The 23,279-nt window shown below is 43.0% G+C and overlaps 1 protein-coding gene across 1 annotated transcript; it reads right to left on the bottom strand.

Moving 5' to 3' along the window:
• Positions 1 to 3,166: 3,166 nt before the first annotated feature.
• Positions 3,167 to 23,054, bottom strand: carm1 (coactivator-associated arginine methyltransferase 1). Its single transcript, XM_070847668.1, has 16 exons — positions 22,913 to 23,054; positions 17,779 to 17,904; positions 16,851 to 16,957; positions 15,506 to 15,610; positions 13,481 to 13,591; positions 13,180 to 13,357; positions 12,642 to 12,732; positions 11,361 to 11,442; positions 11,038 to 11,123; positions 10,854 to 10,943; positions 10,583 to 10,720; positions 9,630 to 9,719; positions 9,406 to 9,515; positions 7,700 to 7,777; positions 6,837 to 6,905; positions 3,167 to 6,715 (listed from the first exon to the last, which is right to left on the bottom strand). The coding sequence occupies exons 1-16, from the start codon at positions 23,052 to 23,054 to the stop codon at positions 6,576 to 6,578; spliced, it is 1,743 nt and encodes a 580-aa protein (XP_070703769.1). The 3' UTR covers positions 3,167 to 6,575.
• Between the last annotated feature and the right edge of the window lie 225 nt (positions 23,055 to 23,279).

Genomic DNA, 23,279 nt, shown 5'->3' with positions numbered 1-23,279 from the left:
ACCTGAAAGACTGCAGCAGCCTGGCACCTTGCCAATGAAAACTTGTTACTTAACATAGACTTGGCCACAAGAACGTGAGACCTGAGCTGACGTCAAACAGGCTTCAACTGTAGTGAAGTGTACTCTCAGGTCCGCAGGGCTTCAATTTTTGTTCTTTTTTTAAAAAACTTTATTCCTCCACTCACAAGTCACTCTAAGGCTTTTAGGAAATGAAGGATAAACGAAGGAGTGAACTCGTTTATCACCATCCTGTCTGTCAGTATGTCTCTCTCTCGTCTACAACTGTATCACAGGAGGTTTTTCGCTGACTCAACCAGCCTAGTGCACATCATCTCACTGGACCCGAGTCAGAGATTTAAGAGAAAAAACATGAGGTGAGATGGCTTTGACCGAAGGCGACAGCCATGCTCAATAATGGGACTGCAGAGGAAGACGTATTTGGTGCTTTGTGTACTCACTTAACCCATAAGAACCATTTCTCCTCTAAGTAAAATTAGGGGGATATAAAACAGACGAAGGAACACGTTTCTGAACTGATACTACCCCTACTGTCCGAGATCTGAAATGTTGAATATATGTCACAGCATTATTTTTTCCTATAATATGGTCAGGGCAGGTTCATTGTAAACTAGGTGACTGGTTAGGAGCAAAAGGAAGAGGAAAGACTACTGAGACTGAACAGAGGATTTGCTTAATTAAACTCAATACAAATACAGTTTTCATATGGAGTCTGGTCACTGGTAAAAATGTCTGTTGAGGATCATGAAGCTGCAAACTGGTTTGATTTTCATTCTGAGAAGCTGAACAGCATGTCTTCCATCCAAAGCATCGGTCTGCAGCTCTACTAGCTGTCAAACACTCTGCGCTAACAGGCAGCTTTCCGTCTCCAGATAATGAAAGTTTTCTACGCATGACGTTAGTGATTTAAGAGGCATAAACAACTTTTCACACTGATCTACCATTAAGATCTCTGTCACTCTGGTTGGTTTTCTACCCTTATCATGCACAAGCATCTCACTGATGATCAGAAAGCGTTTATACTACACAAAGAACTGTTACAACTATCATTACTATTACTAGGGTCAGTTCTTTGACAGTTGCTGGTTTTAATCTGCCAACTTTAAACTGTATTTAGGCAAAGTGTATAGATATTTAAGATAGTTTCAAGATTTTAGGAAACATATTTTTCCACTTTATCCCCCGACAACCTCACAGTGATGACAAGACTCCAGGAACTTACGGTCAAGAAACCGTCCCACCCAAATCCCACCACCACTTTAACACCCGTTTATAGACTAAAGAGATTAGATAGAACGTGTTAATCTGCGAGCTTTAGTGGTGCTGGTTGGTGGACTTTGTTACCTTTGGACGGTAGCTGTCTTCCTGTTTCCAGTCTTTGCACTAGGCTAAGATAATTGACTGCGACATATATAGACAGCTGTATTGATCTTAACCAGCTAACTTTTGGCAAGAAAGCCAAGAAAGGGGGCAGAGGTCAAATAATTGAGCGCTGGGAGGGAGTCACGTTTGTTATTCAGGCTAGAGAAGGTGGTTGTGTTTATTCTAAAGTGGGTGGGATGTGAAGGGTTACATGGAAGAATTTGACACCTCTGCTTTTGCCTTGAGGAAAATGCCGCCTTCAGCTCTGTAACTGGTAATACAGCTATAATTTGGGTGATTTCAAATGACAGCGAAATCATATTATCTTCTTTCTAAGTGGGTGGGCTAAACCCTGTGAATCACAAGCTAGCAGAGACACATAAAAACAGATAAAGTGATTGACTGGCGAAGGAAGAGCTAATCTGGTGGAGAGACCCAAGAGACTTTTTCAACCCAAGGAGTTTCTTTTCAAGCAACTTTTGTTAATGTGATCAAAGGTTGTTTTTTTTTAACAGTCACTGTGTCAAATTATTCTTGCTGCTGCAGCCACAATTGTGCATGTAATATATCTGGACTGTGATGAGTGTGAGTGACGTGTAGTGGTAGGGGTGGTGGCTGTCACGCTCAGCTTGTGTGGGGATTCTTAAGGAGCATTTTGCTTGGGAAAAGTTGCCGTTGGTTCCGGTGATAAGTCCCACGCTTCTTTGTGGTGTTTGCAAAGCCGCTGCATTGGCTCCAAATAGTACCGCCATTTCAAGTGAATATAATAAAATGGATCACTAACGGTGGAAGGAGGGTCATGCAGACTCCCCAGTCATTCAGGGAGGCTCAAGGAGAAATATCTGTAGCTCCTGGGGGGGGGGGTCAAAAGTCACACCCCAGCCATTGTTGCCCTTTTCCTGATGTGACGACACCACTGCTGACAGAACCTGAAAGATGTTTGATTCCCAGAACTAATGGAGAGCAGTGGAAACAAGAGCAGGACCTGTTCTTGGCCACATGTTAACTTTTAGGTTCTTGCAGTGGACAATGGACCACAGCACAATCTCATGTGGACTTAAAAACATCCACAATAACGTGTTTCATACTGTATTACCAGCTGTTCCATCACTAGTCCCACTTATGCTACTTGGATAATACTAGTTCCCACTAGCTACTGCAGAATGATTGGCTTGTAATTTGATGCTAGTCGCTGTCTCTGACATATCGAACCTTCAGAAGTTGAAGGACGTGACTCACTCACAGTAGCTGCGGTTACATGGACAATATTCTTCTGTTCAACTGAAGATCTGATTAGAGATTCTAACTAATTGCACGGAGACTAAATAGTGATCTGATTAGACGTGCGTTTTCATGCCCCAAATAATTCATTCAGAATGTTTTTTAACACACCCAAAATGGTTCCGTCAGCTGTGAAGCATTGAATCTGATGTAAAATATAAGATTTCACTATTACTCCCATGTAAGGCAAACCTACACAAAAGAGAATAGATATAGCTCAACCAAAGAGAGTGACTAGAATAAGTGTTACATGCATTTACATGGCTATAAGGCACTAATGTGCTCCTACTGAATGGAGTATCAAAGGTTTATGCCACATGAGGAAAGTGGTCGTCTCTTCCGGCCGAGGCGTTCTTATTCTGATTAGGCCAATCATTTGTGGAATATTAGGGTCCATGTAAATGCAGCTACTGTCTTGTGCTCATCATAGAGGCTTTAAAGCTCCCCACAGTGTTGAGGACAGACAGATTTTCTGTGGCTGGAGTCTGGAGCAGAAGAGTCGATGTCAGACAGTGAGAAAGGTGTTATTACTGGTTGGTCAACACACACAAATGACAGAACATGACATCTTCCTCATACACTTTTCCATGATAAAAGTGGAGGCCACTATTGACTACACAGAGCAACGATTCCATGACAAAAGGGACATGATCGCTATAGGCTACCACATGGTAAACATTTGGTGTGTCCACAGTCTATTCAACAAACTAGAGGGAACAAATTAAAGTACTACAACACCCGATTCCAGGATGGTTTTGGAACATTTCCACCACATTTAATTTGCTCTCTTTTTTTAAATTCTTTGTTGTTTTTTGTGAAAGAAAAAACAAAACAAAATGAAGACAACAAAAAGGTTAATCCTACAAAGAGACATCTTTTTTTCAGCTCTCTTAAAACTTGCTAACTCATAAATTCCAAATTAATCGAGTCCAATAGTTGTGACACTGGAAGCAATGCATACATGTCAGTCTTTCTCTCCTTGACTGATAAGAGGGGGGGGGTGTCAGGGATGTTGGGGGTATGATATGTTGGAGGTTGTAAATAGTGAACAGAAGAGGAGGGAGGGGTGCGGACTGGCCCCGTCTCCCACACCTCAACATCGAAGTCTCTCAGTCTCAAAGGGAGGTTGGGAGGAGAAGTGGGGGTAGAAAGCGAGGATGTAAACTAGGACGCTGTCCTATCTGGCACAGCATTTCCCATTCACCCGGGTCAGTGGTCCTTACTGGTGCCTTCTCCGTATCGTCTTCCTCCAACTGTGCCAGAGCAATGTAACGGGAGGCTGCTGGAGGAGCTGCTGCGACGTCCTCTCAGCTAAAAAGTGAAGAGAGTGGGCGATGGGAGCAGCACGAGGTGTTTCAGGTTTACAGGACTAGCATTCAAAAGACAGTTTTTGGCAGACTGTTCCCGCTGGTCACCTTCCGTGTCAGGCATCAAGAACGCCCTGAAATCATCCACAAGTCCCCAATAGATTGGTGTCTCATGGGATGGCCTGACCCTAAAGGCCTCTGCATGCTTCAAACTAAGTGAAACACAAAATCCCACCGTCCACTCAAACCTGCAGGTTTGCGGATTGTGTGAAAGCAGGGTTTCAACTTTTCTCTCGAGCTCTTCTTAACACTACTACTACTGTGTAGTAGTAGTGTTAAAAAAGACCGAGGAGACTGCGTCTGAAAGTGTTGTATGATTCACTGCACTGAGTCTACAGACAGTGAGATGCAGCCAGGTAAGGGCTACTTTCCTATAAATACTTTCCCCTTTAGATGTGATCATACTAGATGTCACACAATCTAGTTGAAGCATTCTGAGGCCTTACCCCCACCGCACAGCTGACAGAATTATAGCCTGTAGCAGCTCTAACGTTCCAACATTTTAGGAAACATGCTTGTTTGCCATTACAACCAGTCAGATGAAAAGACCCGCTGATTCGAGTCGAGCCGTCACAGAGATGCGTCCCAGTTAGCCTAGCTCTGTCGAAACCACGCAAAATACACCTCCCAACAACTTTTATCCTTTTCACGAGAAGATAAAGTGTCACCTGGCTTTTTCTTCACTTTGGACGGTTCTCAAACCAGTTATGCTGATCCAAAAACGTCTTGTTTCTCCTTTATGTATTGTTTATCTAAAAAATAAGAAATTAAATAAAGTTGAAATAAGACAGCTTTGGAGGTTTTGGGAGGTGTACATTTTAGATAAAGATGGGCTAGCAGGTTTTCTGATTTTCGCCTTTGCGCTAAGCTAGACTAAGAGCATCACAGGTACAAGTAAGATGTACAAGCATATTCAAAGCTGCACTAATTCATATTTTTATATTAACAATGGAGCAGTTGACTATATGTATTGTCCGAGGGGTCACTCAGCGTGGTAAACCCACAGAAAAGAATCTCCACGGTTCCCTTTAGCACTGTGGGGCTACTTCTCATCTTTCAGCTCATTGTTTTGGTTTCACTGCCCACAATCATTTTGGTTCAGTCTCTCAGCTCTCATCAGCCGGCAGCAGTTTTCAGATAAATCCACTGTACACTGCCTGCTTGGCACCAATCAGCAGACAGATAAGGTTAACAATTCAGTGGTGAACAAATTTGAGCATTTAGCAGCTGAAGAGCCAGATATTTTCCTCAGGAGGAGGAGGCCAAAACAGAGGTAAACAGAGTGAATATTGGATTTACATTTGTCCACTGATCAGAATACTGCTCCACGTGTGCTAGATGAGTAACACGTTCACTGTAACTGCATAAGGTGAGAGAGCAGTGCTTCTTCTCCTGCTCTTAAATGGTCAAAAATATCAATTCAAGCAGCTTTAAAAATACAGTATAGGTATCAAAACTGTTCCTTTACGCAACAGCCTATCCCCGTGTGTTACAAGAGGCTAACCATCATTTGATGTGTCGCTCCCAAACATGCTAGCATGGAGCCCACTTCCAGTCAATGTAGTGTTTGCAGAAGTATACGCAAAGAGTGGAACCTAAAATCTACAGCAGACATAGATGATTGCGGTGCTTATTTGTCTGAAGGTGCCCAGTGTGTCATTCTTACGCAACTTAAAGGAACACCACTGCGTTTAAGCAGAACCGCACATTAGGTAGAATCAGTTTGTCCAAGTTGCAAAAAAAGCACATTTTCTGTGATCTCCTTAGGGTGCCCAGGCATGTACATGGCTTCTGTTTTCTGGTAAATCTGATTCTGCCTAAATCCAAAACTATCTGCACAAGTAAACTGACGCGCTGGGAGCAGGAAAAACATGTTGTTCTGCAATTTGAAGGAACAGTTTTGTCTGTCATGAGTCGGTGCAGAGACGCCTTGAAGATTGTATCAGATATGAAAAGCCAAGATGGCAGCTGAGAGATGACTGTTGATGATGATGATGATGATAATGATGATGATAAGGGTGTCTTATTGTACGAATGAAAACCTTCAGTCTAGGTCTAAAGTTGTAGCAACGGACTGATGCTGGTATCTGGCGACAAGCTGATTCTGGAAGGAGGGGTTTGAAGAAACACTCTGGGAGTCCTTGTGACACATGACAAAAAGCAGAGAGAGGAAGGAGAGAGGAGGGATTGATATAAATGTCAAGGGAGGGAGATGATAAATGCCGTGCATCTCGGCTGTGCACGTGTTACAATCCCAATAAATCCACGAGGGGGAGAAGGAGGTTTCGCCCGTTAGCGAGACAAGAGTCTGGACGGATACGAGAGCATCACCCATTCAGTGATGGACTGAACAGAGCAGAATGAGGATGACCAACAAGAAGAGGAAGTGCTAGCACAGCACTGGTTTTGGTATATCGGTTTTGGCTGTGGTCGGTGAGACAGTCAGGGTTGAAGGGCGGGGCGGACTGAGGGGCTCCACTGGGAGGGGAAGGGGATCTCGTCATGCAGGGGCGGGGAGGACGAAGAGGTCTTTGCGAGCTCTTCGTCTTAACTGCCATAATGCATGGTGTTGCTAGGGATGACCATCGGTGACGCCATGGAGATGGCAGCGCCCCCCATGGTGAACTGGTTGGTGACTGGATAGTAAGTACCGCTGCTGCTGGGGCCTGACTGGCCTGTAGTGGCTCCTGGAACAAAGGACAGATCATTACATTCAACATTCCCACTGATGGTGCTGGCAGCATGGTGGGCCTCTGATAAGCAGCACAAACTGGTTTCACTGTTTTAGAAAGTGGCAGGAAGACGTACCCTGGACAATTCCTGTGCTCATGATGGAGCCCATCCTGGAGTGGGTGTGGTTTACTATTCCTGTGTTCACTGTGACCAATCAGAGAGGAAAGCAAAGTTAATGACACGTGCAGCACTACAACAGACTTTAGTCTGTTGGTTCCTGTTCAGGTGTGCAGCGTGAGGGACCCTTCATGCATCTACCTTGTGTTTTGTACCAATAATCGGTTCCATCAGGTAAGTTGCACACATTAGTGGTATAACCCCTGACTGACAACCAACACCCAATCAGATGGGAGAGACTGTGTCAGACACTTTGTCCATTCTTAAGAAAAGTTACATGTGTTTGTTGTTGAAATGTTATAGTTGAAACATTTGAAACAGCTAAAGTCACAGTTCAATGAGTTGAAATAGCTGTTAAAATGGAAGGGCCGAAAGAGATTTCAGTGTAAGTGTACATGCTGAGTAAACTATCGGTTAGAATTTATGTTCGAAGGTGAAAATCTGTGATCTGACAGTATGTGAAGTGTGTGCATTGCAAAGAGTCAAAATATCTGTTGAAGACCAAAACGTAAATGCAGTTGAAACACTGTTTGACACAGAAATCATACTCAGGTAAAAAAAAACAGCTGAGTTATACAGAGGTATTAGAAAACTGTTGGATTAGTAAGATTAGCGTGTCATTTACATCTGACGCTCAGCATCAAGTTAACCACTTTCCATGAGCTCATATGATGGGCCAGCTTTGCCAGACAGTTGTTTCAACCTCGTGATCAAACTTCATGTTTTCATGCTGCAATGCAGAATTTCACTGTCGCTCTCCTATTAGTTGCCCACTACATCAAGTTCCTGACCGGAGAAGTCAGGAGGAGTGTAACTCGTACCCAAGGGGATGAGGTTGTTGTGAGACACTGACGTGCCGCTGCCAATGACTGTACTGAGGTCATAAGCTGCAGGCATCCCTGGAGGGGAGACACAAATTAAAACAATGAGCATTTACTACCAAGGAAACATTCGGAATTTCTCCACATTCAGCTTTGTCATATACAGCTTCTTCCCAGCATGATGACATCGTGTCATTTGGGTCAACAGCAGTGTCAGCAGCAACGAGGGAGGTGGGCTTTCCACATGGGGAAAAAACTCAGGGAACAAACTCTCAAAATCTTTACCAACACAATGAACACCATGGATTCATGATCAGAAAACAAAGCCGAAGCAGTAGGTGTGTCAGTTCTTGTTATTATATTAGTATCGTTTGGATGTGGGATTAAATGAATATTTAAGTCTAAAAAGTTATTTCTTTTTTATAAGTGTTAATGTGGTTGAAGGGAAAGTGAATCAGAGTGTTCAGAGTGAATGTCATGTAAAGGTGAGCAAATCTTTCCAAAGGCGCAACGCAGCCTGCCGCCATTACTTCACTTCCATTCCGCATTTCACCATCTGTCTGCACCTATGTCACTGTTTCTGAACAGGTATACACATCACACAGCAAGTTTGATTTTTCAAATCCAAACTTTTCTGTGATGTTGGGTATGCTCTCCTGCCCTGATTTCTGTGTATGCAACGGCTATAAATGTGGCCCCAGGTGTGTATTATATACATACATATTATGGACACACGTTTTATCACCAAGGCAATGATGTACAATCTGATGTGTGTTTTGCTGCTATGTTCAGCATCTGTCTGTAAGCTGACAAACTGTGTGTGGAGTCAGTTAGAAGTTAGTTACATTTCATAGTAACATTTGGGTAGCATTCAAAATTGTGTAATGAGCTGAATGCTGTTTTTTGATGGTATGGATCAAAGAGGGAGTGGGACCAGCAGCTGACTCTGGAGAGCTGGTCAGACGTGTGGGATAACTCATGTCGTCGTATGGTATTGCCTTTTCAATGACATATGACGTATATCATGTGATAAAAAACAGTAGGAAAAACCTACTAGAACCAAGAGCTTACAGGTTTTTATAGGTTCAGGTTATGGAAAGCTCCAGCTTACAGGCCATAACCTGCAGTGGAAAAGCAGGCTGTACTCCCAATCAATCAATTCATTCACTCATTAATTCAGATCAGCTTTAGGAGTTGTGGGCCGCTCATGTGTGGACATGAATCTCAGAGGAATCAGACGTTGGGGGGTATGCTTTTAAAACACACAGACTTCCCCCCCGTGGACACTTGTAGATACAGACTGTGGGCTACAGGCTCTTTCCACTGCTCCACACTCAAGGTCACCTCCTTCTTTAGTTAAGGTTGCACAATGTATATCTGGACTCCGACAAAGGACCACCACACCTCTGTTGGTACAGTGACAAACTGAGCCAAAGTTCTTACCTGAAAATGCCTTTCCTTTCTGCTTTGCTGATGTTGTTGTTATTACTAATGTGTTATACGAGTTGGAAAATGTATTACTCTGTATTTACAGAGTAATAAGACATCCAATTGGAAAATATATTGATATTGATAACTTCCAAATGTGTCTGCCATTCCCTGTCTCTTCCATTTTCATGATACTACATGTGGAACATGTGGAGCTGGGAGCCCCTTGTAAACACATGGAGGATATGTTTCATCTACCAGTGTTTGTGTGTGTTCACCTGATACGGCCATCCCCTGACTCATGTTGTAGGCCCCCGTGTTCCACATGTTCTCGGATGGGGAGGTGTAGTGTGAGCCAGGAGGAGGGTTTGGGGTGGAGCCTGTGTACCTGCAAATACGTACACGTTGGACATTAGAGAGACAGAAAGTGTTGCCCACCACAGCCATTTAATCAGGCAAAACATATATACAGCAGTGTTACTGGACTTTGAAGCCAACTCACCTGAAAAAGGGGTTCTTCAAGTCCAGGAGATTGCTGGACTTTGATCCTGTCTGGTCCACCTGGGCAACAATACTGATGTCGTAGCTTTGTCTGTTGGGAAGGAGAACAGCTTCGTATTACTTGACAAAGCAAGGCCTGTGACTGTAGTCTTCCACAAGGCTAAAGCTTGTGAGCGTCATGAGTTACCAGAATAAAGAACATTCCCACTGAGCCAAAGAACGAGAGTTCTCAAATGTGTGTACTGTGACAGGCTCTCATTTACGAGCTACCCATATATCCAAGGAGCTAACCCGTTAGCACAAGGCACGTGTGTTGTGGGGGAGTAGCTTTGGAGGAAAGCCTGAGCAGAGGGGTCGAGATATTTTCGGTTGGATCAAAATCTAGCTACTCTTGCTAGTTTCTCCAATGTTGTAGACCGTGCCTTTAAAAGAACAGCTCCACATTGTGGACTGGGAGCTCTCCAAATATTGATCACCAGGTTTGGATTCTATTCATGTTTTCATAAAGTTGAATGGTGCCTTGACTGATTTCAAAATGGTGTGAAACTAGTAAAAATCACTTGTAAAATACAGTCACCATTCCATGACTTTCCTCTGGTTGCTTAGTTTGTGAGCTACAAACTTCTCAGCGGCTTTTAAAATGTTGAAGTGCCATGATCTTTTGCTGCTGCTTTGCCCCTGCCACAATTGTTTTGATTGCTCTTTTTCATCCGTTTGATTCCTTTGAATCGTATTTACCTCTGTCAGTTTCTTTATTTCCTCTTCTTATTCCTCTCAAGTCATCAGTTAATACTCATTAGATTTCTTAAGAGTTGCAAGCAGAGGCTGACTGATAGTAGATTTAATAGGCAGATATGTTAATGATAGTTTGGAGCAGGATATGGCCAAAGACAAAATAAATCACGTGACTTGTACAAGGTGGGCGACCATGCCACAGAGAACTATGCTACACACCTCTTATTGGCCACCAGCAGTGCAGTGCCCGACAGCGTATCGCCAGCCTTGGTGAAGAGTGGAGACTGCAGCAAACAGCGCACCTGGTACCAGTGGGTGAGAGGCTCTGTGGGTGCTGTGGACAGCCATACTGTCATCCTGCAGAGAGGGAACAAGAGGAGTGGTCGTGTGAGGCCAGGACAACCTTGTGAGACTACTTAAGGGCTACCTTAAGAGTCAAACACACTCAATGTGGATTTATCATGTGTCAATCAGTGAGTAGCTGACTTACACTGATCCCATAAATGCCACGTCAAACCAGAAAGCCAGACCGTGCACCAGGCCTGAGTGCATCATGTGGAACTTAAAGGGGATCTCTATCCTACGAGCCAAAAGAAAAGGCAAGGACACAGGCAAATTAATTATACTTGGTATGACACACATTCAAAATAACAATTTATAGCTCACACACACACCTGTAGAGATCCTCTTCTTTGGTCTCCAGGAAGTTGACTGTGTGTTTGACAGACTTGGCCATCAGAATACGGATGTCAAATGTGTCCTGTGGAGAGAGGTTAGAGCTCATCATCATACAACACAAATGCACAACAAGTCCAGCACTGTGCCAGCCAGCCCTAAGGTGAGCCTGAGGCTGCTTTTCAGCACCCTAACACCCTAACCCTAACACACAGACAATAATAAACCAAACACCACACTCAGACTTGCCTCCACCTGCCATGTACAGACATTTAATTAACAAGTGTAACAATCGTGTGTGTGTGTGTTGCAGGTAACGTACCACAATTGGTTGGCGGAAATATTCATCCACTGCTGCCCCCCGCAGGGCAGAGAGGTCTACACCGTGGAAGGAGGGCTGGTACCTGAGGGCCAAAGAACAATGTCACATACATTTTTAATTGGTCCCACTTTGAACATAATTAAACTGTTGACAATGACAACTACAATGTTCTCAGACAGACAACAAATTACAAGAAAGCTAACCATTTCCACCAGAGGAGAGCTGTCGAGCTTTACATGTTAACTACAAACAGAAATGTCCTTAAAAGATGTCTGAATGCAAAGAACCACTGCCATGGATGTAACTTGTTACTGTCTCACAGACACACGTTTTATACTAATCATAGAAAACAATATCTATGCATGAAGACATGTAGAACATTTTATACATTTGATTCCCCAAAACTACAGGCCTGACTACTACCACCAACAGGGAGTGCAAGCAGCAACTCCCACAAGCTGAAATGAAACACATGTTAAGCTGAAGCCGACCCATAAAGAACAATGTTGCTTGGTCTTCAGTCACTGAAAACAGGTGCTCTGTCTTTGCTTCAGTAGGTCAAGTACCTAATGTTATAGCAGAGCTAGTGGTGGTAGAAAAGGGAGCCCGTTGTCTGGTTCTGCTGTGGCTGCTCTGCCTCCATTTGACGAGCGTAATGGCACGGTAAGTAGGACAGCCCTTGTGGCTGATTTAAATCAAACAATGCCCTCTAAAACTAACAGTAATAGACAAGTCAAACAGGTATAACGGCAGACCTCTGACTGACTACTCTGCCTGGTTCTACTGCAACTATACTAGTTCATCTTACCTAAGACATTGAACTATCAAAGAAAAAACAAAACAACATTTCAAATTTAGAATTCATGGTGTCGAGTTGTTCTGGTTAGAATATTTCATATAAAATCTTGCTTAAATATACTATAAACAGACGTTCTTTGCTAACTAAGTCTTATTTGTTGTCACCCTGAAAGCACTCAGGTCTATCCCTTTAAAAACACACCAAAAAAACCTAATAGCTGTTGTGATATTTCAGTCCGTTCTGAGTCAGTCAAGGAATTGCCATTCTGCGAGCATGAGTGAGGATTATGTAGTAATGTAGTTCTGACGATATTATTGGTGGAGCCTTTTTTTACTCATTCCCCAAACATCGTATTTTTCCATTTTGTGGATAGTACCACAAAGACTGTCATTGTGGGAGATGCCCACTCGACTTCACTGCTCAAGTTTAATATTAGCTCTGGCTAGAACGTCATTGGTGGAAACTATGAAAACCCTCCTCACCAGAAGTTGGCCTTGGTGAACTGCTCCATATAGAGCTGCTCGTCTGTGAAGGGGGCCAGGTGGACATCACCGATAGTTGGGAACATTTTACCTAAAATCACACACACACACACACACACAGAGAAGAGGCCAGTCAAACAGATTCATGTAGCAGCTGACTGGCAGTAGATTACAACATTCATCCCCACTGCTGTCAGACTGTTTGACAACAGCGTTACATAAATCTCCAACAATGACAATATCATAGCAACTACCTGCACTTTGTCACTACCCGTTTGTTACCTCCTGTGCAATACACACATGTATATATTTCATACTTCTATTATATTTTCATATTTATTTCTATATTCGTTGTATGCCTTGTTTTTGCACTTTGTGTCCTGACACTGTGATTCTGCACCTTCTTGACTCTGCTGCTGTAACAAGTGAACTTCCCATGTGTGGGATAAATAAAGTCTCTCTTATGTGTTATCTAATCACACCCTCCATTCTACCGATCAACTCATTTCCCATTCTTTTGTGCGCCACATCTCCTCACCGTTGGGTTTGAGGAACTTCTTGGCATGCAGGTAACTCTCCAGCATGCGCTCATTGAACAGCATGTAGCCCATTGGCTCTGAGATGATGATGTCAACCTGCTCCGGCAGCGTCACCTCCTCCACCTTCCCGGGGATGACGACCACGCGCTCCCCTAGACGGTTACTGTTCACCAGCACCTGTAAGGAAGAGCGCATCTTTACCAGGGCCGGGAATCTTGGATAGGGCAGAATACAGCGACCCATCAACCAGATCACGCAAAACACATCAGAGTGTGACAGATAGTAGCAGGTAGTCTGTACCTCTGCGTGCTGTGCCATGGTGCTGGCCTCCACAGCATAGACCTTCCTGGCTCCAGCTTGGGCTGCAAAGAAAGAGAGGATTCCTGAGCCACAACCGACATCTAGCACCACCTGGGGAGAAGAGGACAAAGAACATGTAGTTACCCTCAGCAACTATTAGAACTGACCATTGGTTAAGCCCTTACTGTTGCTGCGACTTTGCATTCTCAAATATGTTAAAATACCATTCAGCTATTAGATGTAGAATTCCCTTTTACCCCTTACATTGGATTCATGTTACAACACTACTGTTGCTCTTACAACACATTACATCTCAAGTGGTTGCCAGTTCATTGCACAACCTGCATATTTCATCAAGACGGCTGGCTGCGTCAAACAGCACAGAGCACATGAGCCAGGCAGGAAGTCATACACAGAAACAGCAAAGAGCATAGAATCCGGTAGATTTTTAAAATAAAACACCCTGTGTAGATATATCCAATCACTGAATGAATATTATCTCATAACCTGTGGCACCAGGTTTTTTGTTTAAACACCATGGACTACGAGAGGTTCATCTTTAGCTGCTGTCTGTAGACTACAGCACAACAAAGTAGGAAATACCATCAAGAACCACAATTAAAACAAACAAGACAGGATGACCTGCTTTCCATGTTAGAAACACAAACCTCCATAGCAATAGCAACAGAACCTGAGCGAGTCAATTTAACAGCCTAGCAAAAAGGTCTGCTTTTGAAATGCTCCCAGTATACACAGTTAGAGGGAGATCTAAATATAACACTAGGTAACTAGACTCAGACATCACTGATGCTTATCTCAAAAGGGGTCACAGCTGTAATGTCTAACCGGTGAAAACCCACTGGTTAAGGTTGTAAGGACTACGACTTTTTGTTGTTTAAATATGCCTACGTGTAATTTCATAGGTAACTGTTGTTTGGACATTTCTGCTAAGCTAGCTCATGTGTGCTTCCACCAGCTCTGGGGGCTCGAACACCTCACACAGGGTAACAAAACATTCAACTTGGACACATTTTTTAAAATGGCATTTACAATGATATGGTTTTATTTTTAGAAAAAGCAAAACTTTTATTCTGCACTTCTCTAAAAGCTCTATGGGTGTATTTTATTATTTATTTGTCTACATAAAAATGTTAACATTTAACGTTAATGACGGCTGAAATCACAACAGTCTCCAGCTGACTTTAGCAAGCTACATAACTAAGCTGACATTAGCTCCATTTTGAAAGCATGTTCCTCATCTGTGTCTCAGCCGACTCATTTTAAAATTAAACCCTGTAAACTTGTGAACACAATGACTAAGATGTATGATATCATGCGAACACACTGAGTATCATTCTCGTGCTGTTGTGTAGAGCTGGTGTGTCTCTGTGTTAAAAGAGTGATCAATAAAAATGTAACAGAATATTCTAACATAACCCTCTTTGCCTGCTTGGTTTAAACACTTTCCGAATAAAAAAAAAGCCTTTAAGATATCAACTTGCACTTACTTGAATCTTGTTCAAACATAATGCTATCTCATCAATGCTATCAGTGCTGGGGTGTAAACTTCCCCAAATCCAATAAAGAGGAAGACAAAGCCGCGTGTGGCATCCAGGACGAGCTTTCACACAGCGGAGAAAGAGTACGCTGCAGATGTACTGTTCGTGACACAGAGTTTTTTAACGTGGCCAGTGCCTTCACAAAATAATGCTCATTGTCCTTCAAAGTAGCACTCATTAGCCGGACATGCTAACTATAACTAGATCATGTTTAACTGTTTGGATTGTGTAGCACGGATTAGTATTCCTCAGGTTATGGCTGCTCTTCAGCCTCAGCTAATGTTGGTCATATTTTGGTCTGTCTGAAGATTAAAACAAAAAAACAATACAGTGTGATCAGCTATCGGCTTTGTCTCTGTAATCTGTCCACCGATTAGAAAGTGGCTAGACATATGAAAATGCTTCAAAACAAATTACAGTTGTGTCCACAGGTGTAAAAGAAATGATGACAGCAATATATGGTCACCTTATCCTTGAAGTCGGAGTGGTTCTGGAGAATAGCCCGTTGGTAAGTCCCTGTTCGAACGTAGTCCTGCATCATGTTCTGTTGCTGGGAGAGGTAGCCATAAAACTGCAGACACAAAAATAAAAATATAAATACATCAATGATATACGTATGTGGACACTTCAGTAGGTAAAATAAACTTTGAAAAAGTCATCCGGCTTTGCAGATCAATAATTAGGCCAAGATCATTTTGAAATGTGCTGTTAAAAAGTAACCAACAAGTCTGTGGGAAAAAGTGAGTCACTAGCTACACAGCTAATGTGTGTTGTGTTCAAAGTCTGCCTCACGTTGTGCTGTCTGACAGCAGCATCACTGACACTGACTTTATGTAAATAGTTCAAACAAATACTTAAGTTAATAATTAAGACTGGTTGTATGCATGGACATTTTCTGTGCAGACAGAGAAACAACACATAATGTCTCGTTGAGGCCAACATCAGACTTTCCCTTCACATGAGAATACAGGAAATGCTTTTCACAGAGAGGAGAGTGCTCTGTGCTCTGCCAGAATCTAATTTCAACTGGACATTTTTAATGACTCATGAATAACATGTGCTTTTTAGAACCAATATAATTATATGATTGGCTCCAAAAGACTTTATGTAATGAATATTCCTAATGAATGTTGTGAAACTGTAAATAGTCATCCAAAAACAAAGTCAGAATGGTGGTAATTCTTCAGGGACAGCTATCTTCCCCGGAGCCTTTCTGTGCTTTCTCATCTCTCAGGTTCCTGTGGATCCTGGTCCTGGTCCTGCTGATGTGGTTCTCTGCTTCATGAATCACTGCTGCGGATCGTCGGCCACTCGTCATGTTTTTCAATAATATCATACTGCTAATCTTTTAGTCACACTCCTATTGTTAGTGCTATAGTCACTGCTAGTACGTTGGTTGCTGTTTGTGTTGTCTCTCTCTCCCTCTCTCTCTCTCTCTCTCTGTCCAACCTCCACCCAACGCGGACCCCTACAGAAGCCCCCAACATTGAGCCTGGGTCTGTTTGAGGTTTCTTCCCGTTAAACGTTAAAGGGGAGTTCTTCCTGCCACTGTTGCTCAATGTAATATCTGATGCTGCTCATGTGGGAATTCTTGAATCCTTAATTCTGAATTCCTGAATCGTTGGGTCTCTCTCTAATTAAAGAGTTTGGTCTAGACCTGCTCTTTATGTAAAGCGTCTTGAGATAACGCTGTTGTGAATTGGCGCTATATAAATAAAGATTGATTGATTGAATCTGTGTTTGTAAAAGCCTGAAGTTTCACCTAAGAGAGAGGTGGGGTGGTGGATTTAGTGTGTTTGTGTGCGTCTCACCTGGAAGTACTGTACAGCAGAGGATTCCTCTGTTCTGTCACTGAAGACTGAGCGCTCTCCAAGGTGCCCACGACTGTTCTTCAGGATGTTATAAAAGGACTGAAAGTCTGAAGAAGAACAGGGACATACTTAACAATGTACCCTGGGGTACACAGCACTCTAAACATACAGTGAGGACATAAATCCTTCCAATGGCGATGTTGCCTGTCTTAAGTTTATGTTAACTTGTATGTGAGAAGGCTACTTCAAACACTGACTTGGCTTGGGAGGTCACACCTACTTGCTATGGCAGGTAGTAAGCTACTTAGCTGGACATGCTAATGTTAGAGCAGACAAAGTTTAATCCACTCCATTGCTCTCCATGCTTTCTGTGGCACGGGAGGAGCTAAAACCCAAAATCTTTACATCCTGCGCGTCTCTTTTACTACATCCCACGTACACTGCTTCAACATGTGGAGAAATCTAAAGCTGGACTGGCCTGCCAAGTCTAGTTACAGCTGCTGTGTTAGGGGAGGGGTTTTGCACACGGTTTGTTCATTCATTGGGGTAGCTAAAAGGGTGTTGGTCTATGTCTGTGTGGGGCGAGACGCTCCATGGAAAGTGTACCAAGTGTGTGGGAAGCACAGGCTTGTTGCTTACATAAACTCACTGAGGTCATAAACAAAGAAGAAACAATGCCAACGTGGGGCTGGAGCAGGGTATTTAAAAATGGCCATAGAGGAACGCAGGCACACCTGAAATCTAAAATCACTACATTAAACTAAATGATTTTTTCATTTCTCCAATGTTTGGCTATACAGGAAATGAGTTCTTCATTGTTGGTTGCATATTTATCAAGATTTTCTAAATGAATTGGACGTTTCCAGCAGGAAATGTTTTATACGTGGAGGGTGCGACTCTCTTATTGTACTGGGGTGTTTGTTTGTACCTGCAGGTGAGGAAAACTGCAGCAGGACGCTGTTGCAGCCCAGTGTGATGATGAATGACTGCTTCCCCACGCGGCTGCACTCCGTCTCCCTGGAAACCGAACACTTGAACACACTCGCCTCCTCTCCTGGAAAGAAAGGGAGAGGATGGTGAGAGTCAGGACAACGTGCGACACACTTTGCATACAGCCACTGATGTTTCCAAAAACACAAGAAATCCTGAAAAATTAACAGGATTCAATATATTTCTACAAAATGCTTCAATATTTCTTTTTTTTTTTTTTTTCATATCAAGGAAACGTCTAGGTGAGATTATCCCACACATACTGACAATATCAGTACAAATTATCAGTACATGTGTATGTGGGACTAAGTCAAAAGAGTGTGTGCGTTCGAGCTAATGAAGAAGCATGTCACCAAGTGCTTTTAATAGTTTTTGAACAATTCTACTTCTGCTTTATTGCACAGAGGACTGGGATATATTAGGCTTTGATACACACTCAATATTTATTTATGGGAGACATTCATTGTTAAAGAATATAGATAACACAGCCAAACTTATTCTTCAAACTTGCAGATTTTCCACCATCTGTCTGTATTTGCCACAGTGGATGTCTCACTCACAGGCTGTGCTGTGTGTGTTAGCTTGTAATGAAACCACAGGACGAGCCTTAGCATCCAACACTCTGATTCAGCTCTGAATCCTCTACTCATCCGCTTTCAGATGGAAAACTGAAGGAGAATCTAATGCTGCTTCCCCTCCTGCTGCTCATCACCTTGACTGTGTTCACATCAGTCATCAATTAAGTCAAGTTAAGAATACATAAAGAGCCAAAAATATCATATATTCCTTAAAAATGCATGTCACTAGATTTTTTTTTCATTGACTTGAGTTTTTATGTGAAATTTGTCAGACCTGTCCTGAAAATCTGTTAACTGCTAAAGAAAGATGGCCTAAATAAAGAGACCCCTATTCTTTCCTCTGGCTGCCAGTTAAAAACAGTGAAATGTAAAGCAGCCAATTATATGAAAGCATACAACTCTTCTGCAAAAAACTATTTTAAGACTGAGTTTGAGGGTTCAAATGCTCAGTGATATGAGTGAGGGTATTTCACTCTTTGGTTGGTTTTTGCACTGTGCTAGAAACAAATAACTGTGCTGACAGCAGAAGGAACAAGCTTAAAAACATCAGTGTTTTTATTGCAGTCACCCTTTTCTGTAGATGAGAAATAGAATTGGAAAAAACATGCTTCAGGATAAATGAGTGAAAGTCAGAGAAATTCACATGTAACACACAAGGAGAAATTCCTTCTGTCATACTGCCCAATGCAAATGCCTACAAATAATACGTGTAAATAATGCTATTTCTCCAGGCTGAAAAAGAACCCTGGTCGTGCAGCAGGCCCAGTACACACTCGTCAGCAGCCTGAGTTAATCCAGCATCTATTATGGGATTAAGAGCAGCACTTCAGAATTAGAAAGAGATGCATCTTCTGGGAAAAGCCAGTCACGCACCTCAGTTCTCATATCAACCGTTTATACTACTAACCAAATGGCAACAGACAATGTGAGAAAAACATCTATCTCGACACAAACACAGATGAACCAGGACTACTGCCAGGTGATTTATTTTGGCTGGATGTTAATGGCGCTTATGTTACCCAGAAACACATTTTTCATTTCATCAAACATGAGCGGACCTGCCAACCCATTAGACATTTTTGAGTACCATTTAAGTGACCTAGATGCGTCAGATGTGAATCACTGGGGTTGAACAATGAATTCTTGTACATAATTTGCATACATACACACTTCAAAGTGACTAAGTTGTGGTTATGGGGAAATACAAATTTTAGAGTTTGACAATTCTCATCAAAGGTAGGTTATTGCTTAATGATATGATGACCTAATAATACAAAAATGATATATACTATATACATACAGGTTGGTAGGGATGCATGACAGAAACGAGTTGGCAAAACTCCAGCTGAGGAACATTTGTGTGTGTGTGTGTGTGTGTCTCTCTCTCTCTCTCTCCTATTTTTATATTCTTATATTTCTATTTATTGTCTTGTTAGAATGTTACATGGGAGAGGTCAGACGGAATTTCATTGTACTTTGCTGTATGATGACAATAAATCTGATTCTGATTCATTTTCCCAAATCAGTGCTAGCTAAATAATCATAAAGCAAACTAATTAAAACATCAAAAACTGAAATGTCACATGACTCCAGATGGGGAGCGCTTTAAAAAGTGCTGTACTGTGTACAACACTGCCCAATAAAGGGCTATTCCAGTCGTTTCACACTATCCTATAAAGTTAGGGATTTACAAAGACAGATTATAAAAATCAAAGCAACAGTGGCCGAGATATCCTGACTTTTATTAAAGATGTGCGTGTGTCAAGCTGCAAGAACGCTTGATTCTACATTTCACACAAAGCAAACAATATTTTCAGAAGAGTCTCCTTGCTTGGAAAAGGCAGTTGTCTTTCAAACTTCAGTCTTTCATATAAATTACTCACGTCGATTAGACCTAACCAACTATGGTGTGTTTAAATAAGAGCAGAATGCTTCATCTTCAAGTAGACCCAATTCTGTTAAAAACACCCGTTGAATAAAATGAGAAAACGTTCCGCAGCTTTCACACACGCACACACACACAACCTGCTGTAATTCAGAGAGAGAAAGGAGCCTTCTGTCCTGGCAATATTTTGACCTACACTAAATGAGTTAGTGCAGCTGTCATGTTCAAACAGCACCAGCTTTGGTTTTTTCACTGAGCCGAGCTGAGCTGTGCTTTTCTTACCGTCTCAGCCTCGCTGTGACTGTCACACGGACGCTACGATTGGTTCTGCCGCTCTACATCATCAATATATACAGATGATTGGGCAGAGCACGACAACAGCGTCTACGTGCCAGCCTGCTGCTGTCAGTTTAGTGCTTGTCTACATACCTGTACATTTGTCATGCATGCTCACTCATACAACATTCACACATGTGCACCTTTTTCAGCTAAATGTGGCAAGATGAAGAATTTATTTTAGTAATAAATATGACTGATGTAATACGAGTCATATACGAACTAACATCATCAGCAGTTTTGGGCTACATCGCTGTTAATGTGATAAACAAAAGGCTTAAAATAAGCTATAAATAAAAAACAAGCAGGCTAATAAATCAAACTTTTCTTTGTTTTGTTTGACAGTAAAATGAGCTCATTTCTCTGCTTGAAAAGCAAATGTTATGTTACTGTAACAACGGGCAACTGTGAGCTGCTGAGTCTGAGCTTAGCTGTGGCATAAATTCATGTGTAAGAGACAGTGCGGTGATGTCAGGGTTTATTTCTTTTTCAGTTGTTGAATGGTAGAACATTCCTAAGAATGTGCAATGAACAACGGAAATGAATAAATCTCACTGCACCCTCAACCCACCCTGAGGGCACCCTAGGGTGCAATGGGCCCCCACTGTGAGAGGCACTGGATTAGAAGCCGCAACTGTGAGCCTCCTGTCTGTTCCAGATGATCAAAAGGAGAAAGCACAAAGGTACAAGACACATCGCACATCTGTCACTTTGGACAGTCACAACATACAGTTTAAAAACCAATGCAAAAATATCTTTATTTCACGTGTTCTTCTTCTTTGTCGAAACCTGGCCGGCCTACATTACCCACAATGTACCTTGGCCACCTAGCCACCAGAGGTGGAGGTAGGATGTGTTTCTGTGTGTTGCTAGTAGCTGCAAAAGCAGCCTGGAGCCTCCAGGGCAGGTTCCAGAGGTCAGCTCACTGCTGTCTGACTGCACATCCCCACATGCTCTCCAGCTGACTGCACACAGCTGGATGTTATTTTATATCATCTCTATTGAAGATTGTTCATTTACACTGTTTTGCAAGCAGCACATTTCACTCCAAGACAAGAGGAAATCTGTTGATTAGGTAGACAGTTCAATTCATTTCAACACAAACCCTTTGCAGTGTATATGTAACTTTATGCAACTCTTTTTGGCCACTTAAACTTGTGTTCATGTTCTTTTTCTACATTCTTTTTCAGTCATATAACGTCTATGCTTTTCAGGGCCTAAATTCCCCCAGGGATAAATTAAACTTTTAATAAATGCTGCAAGAGATGTGATGATACAGAGTGTCTCAAAGGACTGCGACGACTTTCAGGGGGCTTTTCTCTAACTTCAGCCATCACAGCGGAAGGGGCCCCGATTCTTTTTTAGCGGGACATCCCGCTGAATGAGGGAAGCTCCAGAGCGGCTGTGCTGCTGCCGCCTCCTCACTGGGGGGGAAGTAGGCGGCAGGGACCCGGCTATTGTTCCAATGAGAACAAAGATGAATGCATAAATAATGAGGGCCCGGTCTCGCTTCTGCCACAAAAACCGCTTCTCCCCCCAAAAAAGTAAAAGCTTCTAAAGTTTACGTGTTTACCACTGAACCGCGGAACAAGCTCCGGGGCTCAAGTGCGATGCTAAAGCAGCGGCACCCGCCGAGCCCGCGGTGCTCAGCGGCGGGTCAGGAGTGATGCCCTCCGCTCCGGGATCCGAAAACAGCCCACACGAGCTAATTCACGAAAGAGCAAAATAACATCACCGGTGCCTCTTGGGGACAAACCAGAAAAACGCTACTTTGCAAACATACGGGTATATTAATTAGACAAAATAGACGTTAGTGAAGCATCAAGGGCAAAAGACGTTAGAGCGGGTCTGATGCACGTTGGCGCATCACTGCTAGAACCGAGCTAGAGGCATTGTTTAACTAGCATTAAACTACACACTACTTAGCTGCCCGCTTACTGCTGCCACTAACTGCTATCGTTACGCTCCGAGAGCTGCGCTATCATTCGCGGTCTCCGGGGCTGTGAAGTTGTGCGGAGGCTGAGATTCTGGGGTTAACGAGCCTCAAGACGGCGTCGGACGACGAAAAATGAAGACTTTTAGGGGCTCCCTCGTGATAGCGTTAAGTGGGGGGAGGCGACGTGGTCTCTCAAGATGGGTTAGCTTCTTGGTGGCTAACGCTACACACGGCCAGATTAGCTAGCTTTATAAGCATTAGCACTGCATAGCATTAGCACTGGCAGTTAAGACAGGCCGAACATCCGAGAAGCAGCTGCAGAAAAAGGTCAACTCACCATTGGAGAGATTGATGAGGGCAGCATCTTGTGTGCTTTTCACTTCTAACCGCAGGGGCTGCTGCTCCGAATGCCGCTGTATGTCTCCATTGGCGTCTCCGATGGAGAGGAGCCGCACGCCTGGGAACACCGAGACCGCCATCTTCGATCTGGAAGTAGAGACAGGTCGGTGGCGCTCACATCCAACCACGCACTGCTCTCTGCTGGAGGCACTCTGGGCACCAGCGCGGCGGCCTGCTTCAACAGCGCCACCTGGCGGCTTAGCGCGGGAACGACGCAAATACCTCAGTCTATGTTAAATACATTATGTATGGAACACAAAACATGTTTTTAAGAAAACTATACTGCCTGTGATATTCATGTATAC

Source organism: Pempheris klunzingeri, chromosome 17, assembly GCF_042242105.1.
Source record: "Pempheris klunzingeri isolate RE-2024b chromosome 17, fPemKlu1.hap1, whole genome shotgun sequence".
NCBI lineage: Eukaryota > Metazoa > Chordata > Actinopteri > Acropomatiformes > Pempheridae > Pempheris > Pempheris klunzingeri.
This window is presented reverse-complemented; position numbering and strand designations above follow the sequence as displayed.

Bases quoted from the DNA above. Each gene is read 5' to 3' on its own strand.
- carm1 (XM_070847668.1), bottom strand. From the start codon at position 23,054: ATGGCGGTCTCGGTGTTCCCAGGCGTGCGGCTCCTCTCCATCGGAGAC. The intron at 17,905-22,912 runs GTGAGTTGACCT...CTTTCTTTCCAG, and splicing joins CCTCATCAATCTCTCCAATG to GAGAGGAGGCGAGTGTGTTC. The intron at 13,592-15,505 runs GTGACCATATAT...TCTTCTCCCCAG, and splicing joins ACTCCGACTTCAAGGATAAG to GTGGTGCTAGATGTCGGTTG.